At 31.9% G+C, this 15,716-nt stretch overlaps 1 protein-coding gene across 2 annotated transcripts in view; it reads left to right on the top strand.

Moving 5' to 3' along the window:
* LOC115875230 (ecotropic viral integration site 5 ortholog) overlaps positions 1-15,716 on the top strand; it is a 60,976-nt gene that overhangs the window by 28,655 nt on the left and 16,605 nt on the right. For both annotated transcript variants that reach the window (XM_030890646.1, XM_030890645.1), the window contains exon 3: positions 12,301-12,521. In XM_030890646.1, the coding sequence (XP_030746506.1) occupies positions 12,301-12,521 (221 nt within the window). The remainder of the gene's footprint in view (positions 1-12,300; positions 12,522-15,716) is intronic.

Raw genomic sequence — 15,716 nt, forward strand, 5'->3', positions numbered from 1 at the left:
AAACACCCTGTATACATTTTAAAAAATCTTAAAATATGTAAAAACAAAATAAAATATACGAATGTTTAAGCGTTTTTTTCGGAAACTTGACCGTTTTTAAATAAAAATATTGTAATATTTGAGGGGTGGTTTCACCCTTTTGGAACTAGAATTTCAGAAAATCCCTTCTTACCGAACCTCTACACCCTAGAATCAACCTATATGCCAAAATTGAGCTTCTTACGTTGAGTGGTTTGAGCAGGATCGTGACTAATCAGTACGTCAGTCACTTAAGGATTTTATATATTAGTATAGAGTATAGATATCCTTCATTATGCGCACATAGTGGACACACAATTTTTTTAGAGGATAAAATGATCATTTAACTGAAAAAAAAATATCTAAAATATTTTTTTAATAAAATATTTGACCTTATCTAGAAAAAGGGGTTATCTAAAAATGTTTGATGCGTTACTATCAACAAAATCCAATAAATAATTGTTTTATTTTTGGCTCGCGCTGTTTTTTCAGTTTAGAAATAGAAAAGTATTTTGAAAATAAGGTAAATGTGTCACATTGGGCGACAAAATTCAGTATTTCACTACTTTTGTCCTCCAAAATACATAATATTTCGTGAGTTTATCCAGTGTTAGTGCTCATACACTTAGATTACACTATACGACATAATATAGGTTCTTTTAGTTCGTTATTTCAACTTTTATAGTATTAGATAGACGCTATCACAGGTTAAAAGGTGCAATTGTTGCCCAATTAGTGACAGTGAAAATAAATTAATGGTTAAAAACGATAACAACCTAAATTATTTTCGATCGTTTATCGAGAATGCCTTGGGGGAACGAAATAAATTCAGACCAATGAGTGTGGAGGAGTTTGTGGAATATCAGGTCGGAAATTCTGTGTTTTATGTGAGGTTAGGTAAGATTTTAATCGTATTAATCAGTTGATTCTCGTTATCTTATTTTATCTAAACTAATAGTTTAAAGTCATGTCAACACTTAACGTTTTACCTGTCATTGCGTGTAGAGTGTAGATGAAAAAATGACGTGTTTGAAACTTCTTACTAACAATTAAATTGAAGGATATATATTTTTTATGAATGCTTTTTATAAACTTAAAAATAATTAGAATTAATATAAAACCGTACACTATTCTAGCTTTATATTTTATAATGTTTTTTTTTAAATTTTTATTAAAAAACGATAATTCTATCACTCGACTTAAAAAGATCCGATTAAATTTATATCTCCGAAACTAAAGTTCCAAAAAAATTCGTAATATATCTAGAAATTCATTTACCCGCTAGTAGTTATAAAAAGCATTTTTGGTAAACTCTGTCTCTAATAAATCACATGGCAGCTGTGGCCATTAAACCAAAATACTACTACATCTATATCTCTGACTACTATACTCTGTTTTTTTTCTCAGGTAAGATTTCGACAGACGATGACAGAAGAAAAGCAGATGACGTCCCATACCAATCTATTTATTTTACTAAAAAAAGTTTCTAATAATTTTTAAGTTATCTATGGATGGGTTTAAATATAAATCCGTCATGCGTCGTGTCTTGTTGTTTTTAACCAGTTTTATTGGTTTATTTAAAAATGACAGATCAGTATTTCAGTTTTATTGGTTTGACAGGACGATGAACGATAAACGGACGCCGATACGTATGAACTCGCCTTTAGATTTTTGTCATTTTTGACGCTTGTCAAGGTCTTGCCAAATTATAGGTTATAATTTTGTGTCAACTTTTGTTAAATACCCTGCGTTTTGGAAGATGTGATGCATTTTGATTCGTATTATTACGTGTGTTTTGTGTCTTTTGAAGTCAAGTGGAGGAAAAATCGAGTGAAAATTAACTGTAGACCCAGAGCACAGTTTATGGTTAATATTCGCTGCCAGACATGCAGAAAAGTCTTATACACCAATGAAGTTGCCATCGTTAAAAGTTTGTATACCATCTCGTCGTAGAGATAAGTGCATCTCTATATGGTAGAAGGATCAAACTAAACACATACTAAAACTGGAGTAAGCTGTAAAATATCGACATCACACGATAGGTAAAATAATGGATTTTAGTACTGCAGAAAAATAATGTCAAAGGTACTGGTTTAAAAAAAATTAAGATTAAAGTTAATTAATTAATCAACCTTAAAGGTATAAAAATTTGGTAGGTGTTATTATTAATAAAATAGTTTGTTTTATTTACCTATATTGTTTTATTTATTCCTGTGGAATATTACAAAATTTGTATTTGTACATAGAAGTTATATTGATAAATATAATCATAAATGCGGGTAGTTTCATAAAGCTTGAAAAAGAAATAGTTCTTTTTATATTTTTTGGTATGTAGTGTCTTGTTCTTGTTTGTTTTGTATTAACACATACCGGTTTTATTAAATAAAATAACTCGATTACATTTTTTCTCAGTTTTATACACAGTTTTTTTTTCACAATATTTTGAAGTAATCACTTGTCATCTTGTCAATCAAATTTTAAATATTTCCTGCTATGCGTTCCAGTTGTACCAACTTATTTCTTTATAAAATAAAATAAACTACTTTGAAATTAAAATGACGGACACATCTATTACTGTCAAGGATCTTCTCGTTGGACAGACTATACTAACTGCTACTAACCGACAATTTGTTTTGCGTGGTCTGTGGTCTGTTTTTGTTTAAATGTTTTGTTCCAATGACTAAAGAATATAAGGACATGTAACGCCCCTATACGGGCTACAGCAGAATTTGTGACCTCTTTTTTTTTGTTTTGGTGGCAAACAATGAGTCGTCATTTGGTCACCAGCGACAATTTTAGCGATTTTTAATAGTTTGTGTGTAGTAAACTTTGTATAAGGTAAATAAACAGTCCACTCCAACTTTTTAGCGTTTTCTTATTGAATTCGATAATTATTCTTCAATTTCAATTAACATCTATATGTACTTGATATGTGCTATACGTCGATACTAGTTTTGTACCTTTTGCTAACATTTTAATACGTTTTTTTCGTAATTAATTAGGATGATACACCATAGGCGTAGTCAAAACAATTATCAAAAAATATAAATATTGCTTCAAACAGCTAGGTTAAGAAAAATATGTGCCACGGCACTGTTTGGTGACATCGTCACAATTTGCTCTCGGGTGTTATTTGTCCTTGGATTCTTTAGTCATTGTTTTGTTCATTATTCATGTTGGGGATATATTTTTAAATTAATATTAATCGTTAGGCAACCAGTAAACTCATAGAATATGTATTTCTTTTGCATAATCAAAATTGTTACTCTAAATTTTACATAACCAAATTGTCTCTCCAAATCTTAGACAAGGAAAGAGAGGGAACAGGTAACACGGCAGCTGAAAGTGAAGCAAGTTGTCACCACGCGAAATTCTCCAATGGCGTAGCATCAGAAATTAGCTTGTACCTAGACGGTACAAAATCTTTATTAAAACGTAAACTAATATATCGTTCATTTTTGAGTAATGCATATACAATTGTGTATTTTATAGTCTCACCTTTATAATATTAGAATATCTAAGTCGATAATGCAAAATTTATTTAACAGTCACAGTGGACTGATTATCAAGACACTTATTTATTTATTAACGTGTGTATAATGTATAATTAAATAAAAAATAATGTAATAACATGTTTTAAACGTGTATATACATATATACTGTATAATCGAAAAAAACGACGTCTTGTTTGTTTGGAAATGACAATTTCACAAATGAATGTTAAAAATTACATTATTCGTGGAATCCGTAAGCAAGTGTGAAGGGAATTGACTAGATTCATTATTATACCGTATAATCGAAAAAAAAAACGACGTCCAGTTGCTTGTAAATTACGAGCGATGATATTCCCCATATAATTCTACATATAAAATGACATAAAAACTATACAAGAGACGACATCGAAAAGACGGCGTCAGCGATAGCTATGAGAATGAAGATCGCTGTCATATTTTATATGTAAATTATATGGGGAATGTCGTCGATCGTCATTTAATAAACCAACTGGACGTCGTTTTTTCGACTCCATACGGTATAATAATGAATCTAGCTCATTCCTCACACTTGCGTACGGATCAATGAATAATGTAATTTTTAATAATTACCACCTTCAATCATAAGAATATCCTAATTTTCCACAAAAATAATAAACAATTCTAGACGCTTTGTGTTATTTTATTTATTTTTTAAATTTTTATTAATTACTCACTGAAACTATTAGTATACACCTAAATTAGCAAATTTTTTGTCAAGAATATTTAAAACAAATATATGGTAGTAACAAGTAGCCCACCACAAGTTTATTGTCTACCCCCAGCAAATCTTGGCAGGTAAATTTAAGTTTTATATAACAACTATACATATAGATTTTTTATCACTAGAATTTTTAATTTTTTTTTATAGTTTACAATTATTTTACATATTTGATAACAATACTTTATACATTTTTTTACATGTAAAATATATAAAAAAATGTTTATTGCAGAAATTGTATTTCACTGATTATAATTCCCTACGCCACTGGAGAAATCTATGCTGAGTAGCATTATTATTCGTTTCAAACGTTAATTATAATAACGGATATTGAAAATACTACTTGGAATTATTAAAAATAGTTTTGTTTGGATGTGGTACAAAACATGTTAAAAGCATTTTACATATTTTTCTGCTATAATGAAAAAATGTACATTTTATGACCACATAACAAAAGTTGTGTATCGAATTTTACCTGTGAAATGTAATTCCAGCCACTTTTTTCTCGCTTCGGCCTTTGCAGCCATACGCTGAACATCTCACCATACTAAACAATACAATTTATAAATTTAAAACAAAACCTTTGTCACAAAAAACACATGGTACAAAGAATACAAGGTATGATCGATAGCGGCTCCAATTTCGTTCAGTTCGCGCATACCACCTGTGACGTCACTAGGAAAATAATGAATAAATAAAAAATAAAGAAAGTTGACAGGAGATCTGCATATTTGAGGTTATGGTTAAGCATTGTTTATTTTTAAGACTTTTTAGTTCGTTTAATTTAATAATTACTAAAACCAAGCAGTTCCAAAATATATTTAAAATAATAATTATCTATTAACATGGATTTGGACGATAATAGGTAAAAATACTAAATTTATTTCTATATTCGGTATAAAATTATTTATTAGGTTTTAGTTTGCGATGTTTATGGTAAATAATTTTCTATTTTATTGCTTCTGAATTCACATGGGGACAGAGATGAGGGATAATATCTATGGAAAAGTAACCACAAGAGGAATTGTTACATCATTTAAAATGTTGGGAAGTTTATTGTTTCCCATCGAAAAGTAGAAAATGCCAATGCAGATGAACAATATTGTAATTGTGATAGAAGTAATTCCAAGGGTGAAGTTTATTATAATTAGTGGAAGTAATACCAAGGGTGAAGTTTATTATAATTAGTGACCTGTGCTTCTTTTTTATATGTAGATGTTTCTGGTTTTGAGAATAAATCGGTTGAACGACACCCAAAATTTAAAGAGTATTTGCATACCAGAATATGCCCATCAAGGGTTTATATAGCTCAAATTTCCTTTAATGGTAGGCAATTATTCAATGCAAATTAACTTTTAAAGTGACTGAAATATTAAATAGTTTACAATATGGTATATATCACTAAAAATATATTACTTTTTAAGGTACAATTAGGATATTTAATACATTTCAAAGTAGAATATTATTTTATTTAAATGAGGTATTGTACTTAACAATCAATTTATATTAATAACGGAGATTAAAAATAACAGAATAAATAGATCTTTTTTTTATACTACAAAATAAACTATAGAATACAACAGTATTTAAAATAAATAAAAGTGATGTTCGGCCGAGATTCGAACTCGGTCTCTCGCTTCCCTAGCCCTACTCCTTATGCACTGCTCCACAGTAACTTGCTTAGCGATAATTCAATGACGGTATATAAACAAAAAAAACAGGTTTATAACAATATCTTGACGATTTGAACTGGCGCGCGGAGCGTGCTGACCAATAGCGCCTGTTATCACCTGTGACGTAGCGACCAACCTGCGCAATATCATACCTTGTATTCTTTGTACCATGCAAAAAACATAACAATTCGCTCGGTGTCACCTCGAAATCTTGTCACCAAAGTATGGCCGCCGATCGAGTTTTGGCCTCACAAACCGATCACGGGAGAATATGCGTGTTAGCCGTCCCCTCTCTTTCCTTGTCTAAGCTCCAAATCGCTGTCTTTTTTAGACAGATGTCACTTGTCTTGTCATTATTCCAATTCGCAGAATGTTGTTAACAAAAATTTCATCTAAAAATAAAATTTTAATCAATCACAATTGTTTATCTCCATCATTTACCGGATTCGTAATAAAGAAATTACAGCTCAATTACAAACAATTCATTATTTTATAATACATTATTTATAGTGATTTACAGTAATTTTATAATATTTACTATCAATTTTATGTATTAATTATCAAGTTTTATAACACAACTGTCGTTATGTCTACACTGAGAAATATACAGGCTGTCCCAGAAAAAGGTGCAAGTATTTTAACTGGTAGTAGTATAGTTAAAAAGTTAAAAATAATGTTGAAAATTTTATATTTTTATTTTTCCGAAAATATTGAAAAACTTTTGAGTGCCGCTTGTTCGGGTTCCGAAAATTTGTCTATAGTGCTTCGAGAGAATGCAATGTTGCCACCTTCTACGTTATCCACATTCTGTATGTTTATAAGTTAACAAGTTCACATTTTTAAATTTCTACAACTATATACGACTATATTTTAATACACTAAAAACATTTTTTAGCTAAAAAAAACCTAGATATATCGACCAAACTTTGAAAAATGCTTGTTATTTTATCCGAGTTTAGAGTTTCATTTTTAAAATATAGTTTAGCTCGAGAGCTGTTATGTTTTCGAAATGGTCGCTAATAAATATTTATTTTTATAGCTACTGGCGCTCCCAGCTATTCGCAACTTTTATTGAAAAAAATACACGCGATGTATTTTTTCATAGATAATACAATTTTATGTTTTAACAAATTGTGTCTCGTAGTGTATTTCAGTCAAACAATAACTGAAATACATTAATATTACTTTTATTAGATACTCTAAAAGAAAAGTATTATTGTTTATATTGATTATGTTTTCCTTTTTGTATTATTAATCAAAAAAATTCCTTGTATGAGCATTAAATGTGTTTATTTTTTAAACGGTTTTATTTAGCTCGACCCGTACGGTATTTATTTATTTGTTTGTTTATTTGGGTCAAAATTAGAAATTGAAATTTAAGTACCTTCCTGTTGTCAGATTAATCTGAAATTTGGTACACACCTTTAGTTCCGATGACAATACAATATAGTAATATCAATAACATTGTAAATCTAAGATGGCCGCCGGTACAAAATGGCGGATTTCATATTTTTCCACAACCCCCTCAATATGGGTATCAAATGAAAGGGCTACACTAGTAGAATACTGTGATTATGACAAAATTTAAAATCCAAGATGGACGTCGTTACAAGATGGCGTATTGGGTGAGGGCATGAGTAGTCGTGTCCAGAACAGTTGTATCCAAGATTGTGTGACGTTAGAAGGACAGATAAAAAAAAAATAGGTGATTAGATGTACCTACGTAGTTAGCGGTAGCTTTACCACCCAAGTTAAGGTAATAGGTTAAAACGTGCTGAGGACTGTATGGCATTAGGGTGGCTAAAAATGTAATGTCGCATGCGTTTTCCCCTCAAGATTGGGCGCCTCTTGTTGTATATTATAGCCTTGCCCCTCTACTGGACCTCTGGGGGGGTCGACCGTTAAAATGTCCATTACTCGTGGGAACTTCAAAACCAAAGTGATGAGTTTGCAACAGACAAAGCGTTAAGAGTATACCCCACTAATCAGCAAGTAAACAATCACAACGCTGCTGTTTTAAATCTATTCCGGAATAAGGGATCTCGAATTTATACCATTAAAGCACAGGACCAACTAATTGACGCCACACGAAATACAGATAATTTAAATTTAGCAAATATAATACCAACAGATATAAATAAGACTGGAGGCTTACCATCAGTACTTGAAATATTTGTAGGAGCAAAAGTAATGTTGCGGTCCAACATTGACGTTACAAAAGAATTGGTAAATGGTGCTATAGGCCACATTACAGAAATTGTTTGGCCTCAGTTCCGTCGAACCCAAATGTACGAAACAGATTTACCATCAGTTTGGATTGACTTTGGCAGACGGCATACACGTTATACACCCGAAAGCCATACAGTTTCCAGCAAAATTCAATTATGGTACGGCTGAAAGAAGGATGTTACCCTTAATTTTGTCATGGGCATCCACCGTCCATAAAATGCAAGGCAGCACAGTCGACCATGCAGTAGTGTATTTGGGCTCAAAATTGTTTGAGGAAGGGCAAGCATACGTGGCTCTAAGTCGAGTCAAGTCTCTGGAAGGGCTATGTATTGAGGAATTAGATTGTAATAAATTATCAGGTAAAAAACCATGTAATAATGATGCACTAAATGAATTAAATAGAATGAGGAATATTCGGTAGGCATTTCCGTTAAATACTAAAAACTAGAAAATAAAAAATCGGTAAAAAAACTTTTAAGTTAAACGGTTGTGATCTTATGTGCACTGAAAACTAGAAAATAATAATAACAATTAGGTATTTTGAACTTCTAGTTCAGAAGTATTTTAGTACTAGGCAGAATAGCTTTTAGGCATATTAGACTAAAATGAAAACGTGGGGCCCATTAACTATTGCTGTAATACTTTCTTCTATACTAAGTATGGATTGCATCGACTTACTATAATCGTAACTGGAGTTTTTGACAATCAATAACCAGCCGTGGCGGCTTCACCAGCGAACGCCGAGCTCATGATCTACCAAAGTATAAAGATATGCTTTGCCATAGGTAGGATTTCAGAGGGGCCCCACGTTTTTATTTTAGTCTAATACGCCTAAAAGCTATTCTGCCTAGTACTAAAATATTTTTGAACTAGAAGTTCAAAATACCTAATTGTTATTATTATTTTCTAGTATTCAGTGCACATAAGATAAAACCGTTTAACTTAAACGTTTTTTTACCGATTTTTTTTCTAAATCAGAATAGAATATCTCGAGAAATATCCTTTAAAAGGGATATAATAATATTCTCGCCGGTGAATTTTTGTTATTTTTATCCTGTTAGCGACATTTTTATGCCCCCATTAATTCTGGTTAAACACGAAAACAACACCTACTTATTGATCTTAATAAAAATTATTCAATTTAATATTCCTAATAGGTGTTATATGTCGTATATTATATTTCATATTACTATCTATTACTGTAATGCTACACGTTCGAATATATATATTCTTTAATCACGCTACTGTTATTATGAAATTATTTTAATATTCATAAAGATATCCATCCACTACCGTACTTATTATTCAATTATTATACTGTAATCTCCCACGCTTTCAACAGATATCATTTCCTTGTTATAAGACTGTGTATTTTTCTTGATTTTTATCTATATTATCTTAATATTTGCATACAGAAATGAACGGGAAGCAGGAAAAACAATATAACTAAATCTAAATAACTAAAAGAAAGTCGTTTTTTTTATTTTTTAATTTCCGATTATGGTGTAGCCTCCCTCACATATTTAGATACTCTCTTTGTAGTTGGGCCCATTGTTGTCTATTTTTGGCTATGCTGCCGAAGTTTCCGGAATACAATTCGGACCACCCTGTATAATGTATCATGACCATAGACTTAAAATAAAATATAGACTGAGCATCTCATTCATAAATAGCTGGAACATGCGGTCAGACAATATCTTGTTATTGTTGTGTTATTGTTTTAGGTTATAACGAGTGCGACACGAGCGATAGATAGGTTGTCTCTGTCGTAACGGTCGTTCCCTGACGACTCTGCCGAGAAACACAACACTGTCTTTCGTTTCTCAAGTACACCTGAACTCTCCGTCTCATAGCCGGGTAATTTTTTTATTTTAATGAAGCTATAATTAAATTAAAAGTATATCGTATTTAAACTTTTTTCTATTTTATTAAGATTTAGGACAGGTTTTTTAAATAAAAGTTTAGAAAAAACGTCTTAGAGTCAAAAAAGGATAAAAATAATAAAATACACGTTATAGAAGAAATTTTATAATCGAAATTACGTAATTTTTGAAATTAATAATAAATTATTAATTTTAGTCAAACATTTACAACCCCTAATATTAATCAAAACAGGATCTATTCCACAGATATAATAGAATCGGCGACAGGGAGAGAAAAAAAAATATGTTTGTTGTAATTTTTTCTCTGGTTAAGTGATGTCTTTATGTATAATGTAAATTAGAGAAAACATAAATCTGTTCCATTAAAGCAAGGAAGATGGTAGGAAGTGGATAAAATGAAAACTACATTTATTTAACTCCGTACTGTCTTTATTATACCGGGTGCGTCCCAAAAGTGGCTCATCCCCATAATTTTTTTATATTTTCAAATAAAAAAACAAGATTTAGCATGTTAGTATATGACATAAATTAGGATTGATTGACGCATTCAATTGTTTTTGGTCACTTCCTGTTTCACCGGAAATGACAATAACTTTTAATTTTAAAACGGCACCCTCGGAATATTTCTACTTTATTCGATAGAAAATGACACTCTGAATAGAATGACATATAATATGTCAACTTTTGACATTTTCGCATATGGTTTAATTGTAATTGTAACACGCGGTTCATAACGACAATTTGACTCGAAATACCAAGTGTGTGGTATCAATATATTCATAAAAAAAAATGTTTTTTTCCAAATATGCTAATGAGTCACCCTTGTTCCATTTGAAAAAATTGACATATGTATGATTAAAAATACGATTTGTACATCTTTTAACCGGCCTAGACAAGACACGAAACCTATTAGACGATCAAAACTATTTTTCCAAGGCTCCTTGATTAAAACTTAGTGTTTTAACAACACCATGGCACCCTGGATTGAAATTTAAAATAGGATTTGTTTTTAAGCGACAATGTCAAAAGTTGACATATGATATGTCATTCTATTCAGAGTGTCATTTTTATCGAATAAAGTAGCAATATACCGAGGGTGCCTTTAAAAAAATCAAAATATGTAATCATTTCGGTGAAACAGGAAGAGACCAAAAACAATTGAATACGTCAATAAATCCTAATTTATGTGATATACCTACTAACATACAAATCTGTTTTTATCTGAAAAAATAAAAGTTATAGGGGTGAGCCACTTTTGAGACACCCGGTATATTAAAAAATATTGTTTCATAATGTAATATCATTTTAAAATTCTTGTATGTTATTTTAGATTCTGAAGATAATTTTAGAATAAACCGGAATATATTTTTAATAAAAACATTATTTATTATTAACAGGGTTATAATTATGATTTTGTTACAATGTAAGTAAGTAAATAATGTAATGTAAGAGAAAAAAATCAGATTTTACATTTTACTAAAATATTATCTAAATAAGCGCCTTTCTACAACAACGCCACTGACTCCCAATGGGTAAATTGAGAGTTGCCTACCGGTCAAAAGTCGTTTCAAGACTTAAATGGATTATTAAAGTCAAATTTCTTGCAAATTTGGCACTGGCGAACCATATTTTATAGTTTTTGAACAGAAAAAGTCAATAAAATAAACAATTAAGGACTACAAGCTAAGAAAATGCGTTAATACAGCCGCGGAGATAGCGGCAACAAAGCTTTACCGCACACGTGCGACACGTACTACAAGGTAATAAATGAATGAATAGGCTCCCTCGCCTCTAATCGGTGTTGTCATATTGTAAAGAACTTATCCTTATTAAACAGTATCCGACTTATAATTTAGTAGTATAAGGACTATTTAATACATCTATGGAATATTAAAACCTACTTTATTAAACTGTAGTATTAATATCTCAATATATGTGTATAACAAGAAAAAAAATATTGATAATATTAAAGACGTGACAACATAGGCTGGATGAGGAAGGCTCGGTCGACTGTACCCAGAAGTGAACATGTGTACAAAAAAGGTTGTTTGTCCGCGTTGAGATGTAAATAGTGTAGTCTATATTTTATTTTAAGTCTATGATCATGACATATTTAAGATCTTTGTGATTTTTAGACATTATCAGAGACATTATAACAATTAGAACTCCTAAAACTAGATAGAGAATTAATATTTTTATTTTATTTCAATATTCTTTTCACGACTATTTTTTCTTTTTTTCCACAGGGACAAGTTCGATAACGGACCGCACTGACGAAGGCGAAGAGCTCTGGGCCAAATGGAGTCACATAGTGAACAACTGGGAGGAACAGTGGAAGAAGCAAAACGGCAACATACGCGAGCTGGTGCGCAGAGGCATCCCTCTACACTTCCGCGCTATCGTGTGGCAGTTGCTCTGCGCAGCCGCCGATGCGCCCGAGAAGAAACTCTACGCTGAATATATCAAGGTAGTTATTTTTGAAGTTTCGTCTATCCGTGTTTAAAATCCTGATTCGCATTTGAAGACTATTATTTAGAGTTGATACCATGCTCGCAATTCTTACTTTTGGGTTCGTATTTACATGTGTGGACAGTGTTGCCAGAAATTTTTCAACGGAGCCTTAAAAACCTTCATATTCCTTCAACTTCACAAAAAATCCCAGATCTTGTGAAAAATCACCAAATTTCCAAAAAAAAATAAAAACTTATTTCTGGTAATTTTTGGACACCAATGTATTTATATAAACTTTTTATTAAAAAAAAACACGATCAGAAATACTGTGATAGATATCCGATAAAAGTATTATAAAGTATGTTTCAAAAATTTAATTGCCTACAATGACTGCTCGAACCGAGAATAATTAATCGCGGATGACACCACGATCAGCTGACCAGATATGTTTTCCGTTTACCTATTTATTTCTTTTCAACATCAAGAACATTGGTTTAGTTATGGTATGTGTGTAATAAGACGTGTTGAAAGACAAAAATGTATCTATTAATTTTTTGTTAAATGTTAGAATCTTTCGAATTGCGGACTTTTTGACAGCGACATTGCTTTAAACTAAGGCATCTTTAATTAAACACCGTTAAAGTGAAAAAATACACACACCGGAAAAATCTAGGGATATCATTTTAATAAAGTTAAAAATAAATGTTTTGAATAAACAACCACATATTTGTAGGCCGATTCTTTCTACTTCGATTGACACGAAGTAGTCACACTAGTTATTTCTAAATTTGGGATATTTGCAGAAGTGTTTGAGCATTTTTTGTCAAATGTATAAATAGCACCTAGCATCAATTGTTCGAATTTAACCTGTACCGGCTATGTTTTTATGATAACTGGCCAAAATTCATTCAAATAACTCTGTTTAGTATTAAACGACATTATGGAGCGTAGACATCTTAACAGAGACGAAATGCTAAGGGCCATGGGTATGCTCGAAGCTGGAATGCGCCAAATCGACGTAGCTAGAGCATTAAATACAACGCAAAGTGTAATATCGCGATTAAGTGCACGCTACCGTGAAAGTGGTGATGTTGCTGAAAGACACACAGGACGACATCGCATTACTACCCCTCAGCAAGATCATTTTTTACAATTAAATGCTCGACGCCGACCGACTCTTACAGCACCAGAGCTTAGTTTAGTTCTCCAGGAAACACATAATGTAACCGTTAGTCCTGACACTGTTCGCAATAGATTAAGAGAGGGCAACTTAAGAAGCAGACGCCCCTGGAGAGCTCAACCCTTAACGAGAGGAAATCGAGAGGTACGATATTTGTGGGCTCAAGATCATGTTCAGTGGTCGAATGAACAATGGGCCAATGTTCTCTTCACGGATGTGTCACGCTTTGGAATTCATCCGGATTCGAGAAGGCTTAGGGTATGGAGAGAACCGGGAAATTTTATTCGGTTGGATCATGTTCAGGAAGTGCACCCTTATCAAGGTGGAACAGTTATGGTCTGGGGAGGAGTCCAGTTAGGCCGAAAAACCGATCTTGTTTTTCTTGAAAGGTTTCTAACAGGAATCACATATCGTGATTTAATTCTTGAGCCTGTCGTGTTACCATATGCCAATGATTTTGGGAGAAACTTCATTCTCATGCATGACAATGCACGGCCTCATACAGCCAGAGTGGTAAGTGAGTTTATCAATGCTCATCAATTAAACATCTTACCCTGGCCGGCACAATCTCCTGACCTCAACCCCATCGAGCACGTATGGGACGCGGTCCAAAAAAAGAATTTTGAGAATGGGTATGCCTCGTGAAACTCGTATGGATCTGGTTCGGGTCGTGAATGATGCGTGGCAGGCTGTACCTCAAGAAGAGATGGACAACCTGATCAGGAGCATGGAGAGACGATATAGGGCTATAATGAACAGTAGAGGAGGCCATACCCTTTATTAAGTAAAAATGGTTTTATCTTTTTTTTTAATTCACAGTTTAGAATTTAAAAAAAATGTGTGTATTTTTTTGAGTTCAATAAAAATCAAGGTAAATTTGAAAAATTCGGTAAATTTCGCATTTTTATTTCCAATACGTCCTGTACGAAATTAATTGTTTATTTTAATTTTGTTATATCAGAAAAGCAAATAATAAAATTACTGAGGATGGCTGGATAAAATTGTAATATCCCTAGACTTTTCCGGTGTGTGTAGATGTAGGAAAAACAATAAATACTCCTATTACATATTTTAACAATTTTTTAATTGACAACAACCATCATTTTATAAACAGGTTATTTAGGGTGTATTCCGTTGCTTAAATTGGTTATAGTTTTATGTTCCGTTTCTATCGGTTTCCTGAAAGTTTTCTTATTACGGAACACGGTTCCTGAAAAATTCGGTTATAACTGTCACCAAATTAACCATCGCGAGAAGGCTGGTTTTTCTCGTTTTGTTTGTCAATCAATGTCATTTATGCGACAGAAATCAAGCAAATATTGGAAGTTCGAGTGAAATTTTCATTTAATTCCTAAAATTTGTAATAATATTTTGTATTTACATCCAAAAGCAATGGTGGTAGGCAGTTAACTAAATAAAATGACTTTTTAGGACCATTTAAACTTGTTCAGCATTGTTTCTTAAAGTCAGGAACATTTAAAGAAAACATGAAAAACAAGACAAGTAATCGTGAATGTTTTGTAAGCTATAAAAATATAAATATTGATTAGATTTGTTTATTATTGATCTGTTTTAATATTGGACCTGAAATCTTGACTTGATCTGTCTAACGAGTTTAACATTTTATTAATATAAAGTACTTTTCATTATTAAATTCGATTGAAAACAAGAAGCAAACGTAAAAGCAGAGAATAGGTACATTAAAAATGCATAAAAGGTAAATTTTATAACAGAGATATTGAAATTTAGAAAACGTCAACATTTTACGTTTCCAGTATTTTACCAAACCGTTCCGTATCAAACCGATGTTTTTCAGGAACCGCTCTTTACCGTAGTTTATCGGTCTGGTTCGCATGGTTTTGCAACGGAATACAGCCTTAGTAGAATTGTAACCTGGCAAAAAACAAAGTTCCTACCAACAACGTTAATACAAATATACTGGAAGATTAATAAATGCAACATTTGTGTCGTTTTAAAATGGGCCAAAATATACTAAATTCAGTAAGAAATTAAATTATCTATGTACCATGG

The sequence above is a fragment of the Sitophilus oryzae genome, unplaced genomic scaffold, assembly GCF_002938485.1.
Source record: "Sitophilus oryzae breed Bouriz unplaced genomic scaffold, Soryzae_2.0 scaffold_1356_pilon_pilon, whole genome shotgun sequence".
NCBI lineage: Eukaryota > Metazoa > Arthropoda > Insecta > Coleoptera > Curculionidae > Sitophilus > Sitophilus oryzae.